The 7600-nt window shown below is 38.2% G+C and overlaps 1 protein-coding gene across 1 annotated transcript; it reads left to right on the plus strand.

Annotated features, from left to right (window-relative positions):
- The first annotated feature begins 667 nt into the window (after nt 1–667).
- On the plus strand, nt 668–6683 carry LOC133031152 (uncharacterized). Its single transcript, XM_061104565.1, has 2 exons — nt 668–1148; nt 6612–6683. Exons 1-2 carry the CDS (start codon nt 677–679, stop codon nt 6653–6655), a joined length of 516 nt encoding a protein of 171 aa, XP_060960548.1. The 5' UTR covers nt 668–676; the 3' UTR covers nt 6656–6683.
- The last annotated feature ends 917 nt before the right edge of the window (nt 6684–7600 follow it).

The following is a 7600-nucleotide window of genomic DNA, read 5'->3' on the forward strand; positions in this document are numbered from 1 at the left end:
GGGTCGAGGTCGAGGTCGAGGCCAAGGCCGAGATAGAGGCCGAGATGATGGAGGGATCAATGAACCACCTCAAGCACCACAGGGATGGGAAGAGCGCCTTGCCGCACTGGAAGGAATCATTCATAGGCAGGAAGAAGAACTTCGTCAGTTGAGACGTCAACCGGAGCCGCCAGTCCAAATAAGGCAGGATGCAGAAAATAGAGACCCACCAGCTGTAGTGGTATATCTTGCTACAGAGGCTAGACATGAGTTGTTAGCAGAGAGATTTCGAAAACAACACCCACCTGAGTTTGAGGGAGGCATAGACCCGGTAGTGGCTGAGGAGTGGATAAGTCGCATAGAAAGCATTTTGCAGATGCTAAGGGTCGATGGGAATGACCGAGTGAAGTGTGCATCTTACATGCTGAGAAAAGATGCTCGTATCTGGTGGGAGGTGGTGGAACAAACAAAGGATGTAGATACCATGAACTGGGATGATTTCAAAAGGGTCTTTAATGAGAAGTATTATAACTCAGCAGTTCTAGCAGCAAAGGTCGATGAATTTACTGGATTAGTCCAAGGGAGTCTTACTGTGACTGAGTATGCACAAAAATTTGATAGATTGGCGAAATTCGCTCCAGATCTGGTACCTACTGATAGAGTGCGAACACATCGATTTGTGGAAGGCTTGAAACCAATGGTGGCTCGAGATGTGGAAATTGTGTCAAGGGGTCAATTCAGTTATGCTCAAGTTGTCGAAATGGCTCTTACGGCTGAGCGGAGTGCAAACAAAATTTGGAAGGAAAATGCTGCCAGGAGAGAATCTAAGAAAGGTGGAGCCAATTCTAATGACCACAAGAAACGGGGACAGGACCAGTCCGGGCAGCCAAGTCAAGACAAGAGGTACAAAACTGATAACGACCAACGATTTAATGGCAGCAGTGGGCGAAACATTCCAGAATGCCCTAAATGTACCAAACGTCATCTCGGCGAGTGTCGCGCAAAAGCATGCTACAAATGTGGAAAAGAAGGACACATCAAACGCAATTGCCCACTGTGGGGACAGACTGGGAACAGAGCAGAACCCAAGAAAGATGACAAGTATGTTCCAGCCAGAGTTTTTGCCATCACTCAAGCAGAAGCTGAGGCCAGTCCTTCGGTTGTATCAGGTCAGATTCCTATGGCCAACACCACTTGTAAAGTTTTGTTTGATTCTGGTGCAACTCATTCCTTTATTCCTAGCACAATTATTAATCATATAAATACACCGAGTGAATTATTTACTGTGGGGTTTGAGACCATGTTACCATCTGGGTAGGTTGTAATCTCTAAAAATTGGCTTAGGGGTATACCTGTCAGGATAGATGGTAGAGAATTATTTGTAGACCTGATTGTATTAGATTTATTTGATTTTGATGTAATCTTGGGCATGGATTTTCTTACCAAATATGGAGCATAAATTGACTGCAAGCAAAAGAAAGTTGTTTTCACACCAGAAGATGGAGAGACATTCGAGTTCAGGGGGGTAGGAAAGAAACCTCGCACCCCTATTATTTCGGCAATGAAGGCTGGGCAACTATTGCAGCGTGGGTGCTTAGGGTATCTAGTTAATGTGGTTGATGACACCAAGAAAATTGAAAGAAAGCCGGAGGAAACACGGGTAGTTGCTGAGTTTCTTGATGTATTTCCAGAGGAGTTACCCGGGTTACCACCACACAGAGAAATCGAATTTGTGATAGAATTAGTGCCCAACACAGCACCAGTTTCACGCGCATCATATAGAATGGCACCATCTGAATTGAAAGAACTCAAAATACAGTTGGAAGAATTGCTTAAGTTAGGGTTTATCAAACCTAGCTACTCTCCGTGGGCCGCACCAGTTCTATTTGTTAAAAAGAAAGACGGTACTATGAGAATGTGCATAGATTACCGAGAACTGAACAAGGTGACTATAAAGAATCGGTACCCATTACCGAGGATTGACGACTTGTTTGACTAGCTTCAAGGGAAAAAGATGTTTTCTAAGATTGATCTTCGTTCAGGATATCATCAGCTAAGAATCAAAAATGAAGACATACCGAAGACAGCCTTCAGAACGAGATACGGGCATTATGAGTTCATGGTGATGTCATTTGGACTTACAAATGCCCCAGCAGCTTTTATGGACCTCATGAACCGAGTCTTCAAGGAATATCTGGATCAGTTTGTCATTGTATTCATAGATCATATATTGATTTATTCTAAGACAGAGGAGGAACATGAGGAGCACTTACGCTTGACCTTGCAGCGACTGAGAGAACATCAATTGTATGCCAAGTACAAAAAATGTGAGTTCTGGTTGTCCGAGGTTGCATTTTTGGGCCACATTGTCACTAACGGGGGAATAAAAGTAAATCCTACCAAGGTTGCTGCAGTGAAAGAATGGCCTAGACCAAAGACCACCTCAGAGGTTCGAAGCTTTTTGGGTTTAGCAGGCTATTATAGAAGGTTTGTTGAGGGGTTCTCAAAAATAGCAACACCCTTAACAGAATTAACTAGGAAGAATCTAAAATTTTCCTGGTCAGACAAGTGTGAGCAAAGCTTCCAAGAGTTGAAGAATAGACTTATTTCGGTACCAATCCTCAGTTTACTAATAGAAGAGGGACAATTTGCGGTATATTGTGATGCATCTAAACAAGGGTTAGGTTGTGTTCTAATGCAAGAAGGGAAGGTAATTGCTAACGCTTTAAGGCAATTAAAAGAATACGAACAGAGATACCCGACACATGACCTAGAATTAGCTGCAGTGGTTTTTGCACTAAAAATTTGGCGTCATTATCTCTATGGAGTGAAATGTGAAATCTACACTGATCATAAGAGTTTAAAGTACTTTTTCACCCAGAGGGAGTTAAACATGAGGCAGAGGAGATGGTTGGAGTTGGTCAAAGACTACGACTGCGAGATAATGTACCATCCTGGTAAAGCCAATGTGGTAGCGGATGCACTCAGCCGTAGAGCTCCAGGACTAGTTTCCACTTTACAAAGAGTATCAAGGGAATTAGTGGAAACATGGAACGAGCTAGTATAGAGTTTATCACAGGGCAGCTTGCAAAGGTCACACTTCAATCAACTTTGTTAGAAAGAATTAAGGAGGGACAGACAACAGATCAAAAGCTCAGTGAACTAAAACAAGAAATTTTGAATAGTAACGCCAAAGATTATGAAATATCAGACACGGGATTAATTCGGTTCAAGGGACGAATTTATGTGCCCGATAATGATGAGCTCAAGAAGGGGATATTGGTAGAAGCTCATACTGCACCTTATTTAGTTCACCCCGGGACCACTAAAATGTACCATGACCTGAAAGCATTGTATTGGTGGCCTGGTATGAAAAAGGATGTAGTTGAATTTGTGGTCAAATGCTTAACATGCCAACAAGTTAAAGCAGCGCATCAAAGACCAGCAGGATTATTACAACCACTGAAACTCCCTGAATGGAAGTGGGAAGAGATTTCCATGGATTTTGTGACTGGGTTACCTAAGACTAAAAAACAGCATGACGCCATTTGGGTAGTCGTCGATAGGTATACAAAATTTTCCCATTTTCTACCAGTACGCATGACTTACTCCATGGACCATTTTGCTGATTTGTATGTGAATGAGATTGTGAGATTACATGGGGCACCGTATTCTATTGTTTGTGATCGAGATGCTCGGTTTACTTCATCTTTTTGGAAAAGCTTACAGAGAGCAATGGGAACTCGATTGAAGTTCAGTACTGCATATCATCCAGAGACAGATGGTCAGACTGAGAGAACAAATCAGATCTTGGAAGATATGTTGAGGGCATGTGTGATAGATTTCCAAGGATCATGGAGCAAATACCTGCCTTTGATTGAATTTTCTTACAACAACAGCTATCAGTCTACTATCGGGGTAGCACCCTATGAGATGTTGTATGGAAGAAAATGCAGGTCTCCACTGCATTGGGATGAGTTGGGAGAGAACAAACTCCTAGGGCCAGATGCAGTTCAGCACACCAACGAAGCTATTCAGAAGATCAGGGCTAGAATGATCACAGCTCAGAGCAGACAGAAATCTTATGCAGACCTGAAGCGGAGGGACATTGAGTTCGAAGTGGGTGATCATGTGTTTCTTCGAGTGACACCACTAAAAGGACTCTCAGTGAAGAGATTTGGCAAGAGAGGGAAACTAAGTCCCAGATATGTTGGTCCATTTCAGATATTGGACAGAGTAGGCAGTGTAGCTTATAGAATAGCTTTACCGCCATCATTATTTGGGGTGCACAATGTATTTCATGTATCCCAACTTCGAAAATATGTGTCAGACCCATCGCATGTTTTGAGCTATGAAACACTGGGTTTGCAGGAAGATTTGTCCTACAATGAACGTCCGGTAAAGATTCTTGATCAAAAGGATAGGATTTTGAGAAATAAGACAATTACCTTGGTGAAAGTCCTATGGAGAAACAGCGTGGTTGAGGAAGCTACTTGGGAGCTAGAGTCTGATATGCGAGAACAATATCCAGAATTATTTGAGTAAAATTTCGGGACGAAATTTTCTTTTAGAGGGGGATAATTGTAATATCCGCTAACTCCGAAAGGGTATTTTTGTAATTTTATTTAGCTGAGAGTATATTTTATTATTTTACATATTTATGGATTTAAATATGTATGGGATTATTTTTATGATGAAATAATATTTATATTATTCGCATGTGCATAATGCCTAATAAATATATATATCTGGATATTATTATATGGGTGTGTGATTTGTTTGATTTTGGTACATATTATTATTAGTGTGGGAATAATAATAATAATGAATGTTAACTTATAATAGTATTGAGATTTTTATTTTACTATAATAATATTGGTAAATATTATTATAGTGTTAAAGGGTATATTTAACACAATTATTATCATTATTATTATTACTATTATTATAAATATTATCATTCGTATTATTATAATTATTATCATTCTTATTATTATGGTTATCATCATTCTTATTATTATTATTATTATTATTATTATTATTATATCGTTTTTTTGTTTTTTGTATATACATATGCATATATACGATATTATGTAGAACCGTCCCGTAACAACCGAGATTTTTGTGGAATGGGAATCGTTCCACTTCGGTTCAAAGCGATATTTTGCTTGGGTTTAAACACGATAAAAATTAGGTTTTAAGCTCTATTTTCGTACACCCAAAACAGAGAACCAACGAGAGAGAGAGAGAGAGAGAGAGAGAGAGAGAGAGCACGTATACGGCGTATACGATACCGAAAAATTTTGTTTCTTCAAGCGGAGTGCAACCTGGGTGAAAGTGGGGGTTTGGGATCACTTATATACGACCTAAGGAAGCTTTTTAATGTGGTATAAGGGGCGGAAGTCATCGTTTTGAGATTTGCCATTTTTGAAGCTTCAAAGGTGCGGCTTGGATACGGACTCGAATTCAAACGTGTTTAAGCTTGTTCCTGGGTCGAGGGAGGTTATATACGAGTGCATGGGACCCTAAGGATCGTTTTTAACGTAAGAAAACGAAGCTTTAACGTCCAAAATGAAAAACCAACATTTTGACTCCATTAAAGACGGTACACCGCCAACGAAGAAGACGACCCCGACCTGCCTTCTCGGACCACTTTTCTTGATCGTTTTGAGGTCCTGAGCACTGTGGAGAGCTTCCCCAATCGAAAGGACACTTCAAGAGCAATCGGAGACAAAGTTACACTTTACCGGCGACGAAACCGACGAGAACGCTGGCAACCACGTTCTGACCGTTTCTGAGGTGTTTTTCTTAAATATTTTTGTATATTTTGATTCCTTATTTTATTCTAAGGTGCTTGGTGAAGTTTCATAATTTTCTGAATTTATTTGGAATTATTGTGAATTATTTAGTATATTTCATATATTAATTATGAAAAATACTTAGATTGCTCAGAAAAATCTAGTTTTATTTTATATGCTGGTCTATGATATATAAACTGTTATAAAATTGGTAGATTGAATTTTCAGGCGATTATGTATTTTTCATGAATTATTGATGTTATTTCTGATTTTAATTATGAAAAATACCTAAGTTGCTTAGAAAATTCAAAGAAAATTCTTTATGACTTAGTACAGATTATAAACTGTGTTAGAGGAGTTAGATTTGGTTTTTAATCAATTTTGGTATTTTTCATGAATTTACTTAATTAATGCTTAAGTTAATTATGAAAAATGGATAAGTGTTGTTAAAATAGTAAAATATATTTTTGTAATACCATTTACTGTCTATGATATCAAATGGAATAGGTTTTATTATTTATTAGTTGTTGTAGGTATTTATTATAATTATTGGTGATTAATTAACTATTTATTTGGGTTTTAATGAGAATAAATAGTATTTTAGTAAATTTTACGTAAAAAGGTGTTGTATGAATTCATGTTTTACGTTGAGAATGTTTGATTGAGGCCATGCAATATGTTTGTGTGAATCAAAATAATAAACGCTTATGTATGGTGTGTCATGCAAGTGAAATGGACCTATGTGTTACGTATTTTTACGTAAGTTTCTGTTTGAGTTTAGAGATTCATACTTGAATGTATTTTGAGTGTATTGTTGTGTTAATGAATGTTTAGGATCTTGTTCTCAACAAGGAAATTCGTTGAGGTGCTCGAGGTAGCAAGTGTGGTCTTAGCAACTGAGGTAAGAAGAGTGGACATTTGTAGACAGGGTGTATGTTATGCATACAACTTGGGATGGGTTTCTATTTAATTTGATTGTGTTGTGATTTCCTTATATTTTGTGAGCATCGTTAGCATGAGAATAATATTAGGGTCTTGCTGCTTGTGTGAGCATATCACTTGCAGGTTATAAGTTTATCATGGGTGAGTACAACTTATGGTAATTAATTGCCCTGTTGGATGCCAATTGTGAGAATAACACAAGGCAGGGTAGCTTACCTCATGTCTGATCAACATGAGGAACTATATGTTAGTCTATAAGGGTGTATTTAAAACTCTTAGACTACACCACATCAGATTTCCAGATTTGCCTTTGTGCTAGAAATAAGATGGTGATTACTCTGGGGTGGAATAGTGATTTTGGATAAGTGTAAAAACCTATCTGAAGTCTCTAGGTCTACCAGAAAGGGGCTGAATGTAAAAGTTGCAGGAAAGGTACTTATTCAGTCTAAGGAAAGTTCTATACATTTTTGGCACCATTCCAAATTGCCTTAACTACTAGTGTTATTTCCTGAATAACCAAAAGTGGTTGCCAAAGGTATAGAATCCAGTATCCCAAAAAGAGTAGACATATAGAGAGGAATTTCACATTATCAATGATTTTGTGATTAAGGAAGAGTAATGGTGGAGAAAAGGTTGTGTTTAATTCAACCTTTCAGATCCTATTACGAGGAGTTTACTACTACTACACTTGATTTGTATATCAAGGTGTTGAGATTATTTGAAATGCACTTTTTGTTTTATATTAGTGCAAGTGGGAGTTTGTTGGGTTTTATGCCCTAAATAAAACTTCATTTCAATGTAATCCAGTTTATTCAACATCAATAAAGATACAGAGGTATTTTTCATTCATTTGTATGTTTTGGTTCATCTTATCAATTGCT

The sequence above is a fragment of the Cannabis sativa genome, chromosome 9 (assembly GCF_029168945.1).
Source record: "Cannabis sativa cultivar Pink pepper isolate KNU-18-1 chromosome 9, ASM2916894v1, whole genome shotgun sequence".
Classification (NCBI taxonomy): Eukaryota; Viridiplantae; Streptophyta; class Magnoliopsida; order Rosales; family Cannabaceae; genus Cannabis; species Cannabis sativa.

Bases quoted from the DNA above. Each gene is read 5' to 3' on its own strand.
- LOC133031152 (XM_061104565.1), top strand. From the start codon at position 677: ATGGTGGCTCGAGATGTGGAAATTGTGTCAAGGGGTCAATTCAGTTAT. The intron at 1,149-6,611 runs GTCAGATTCCTA...ATGAATGTTTAG, and splicing joins CAGTCCTTCGGTTGTATCAG to GATCTTGTTCTCAACAAGGA.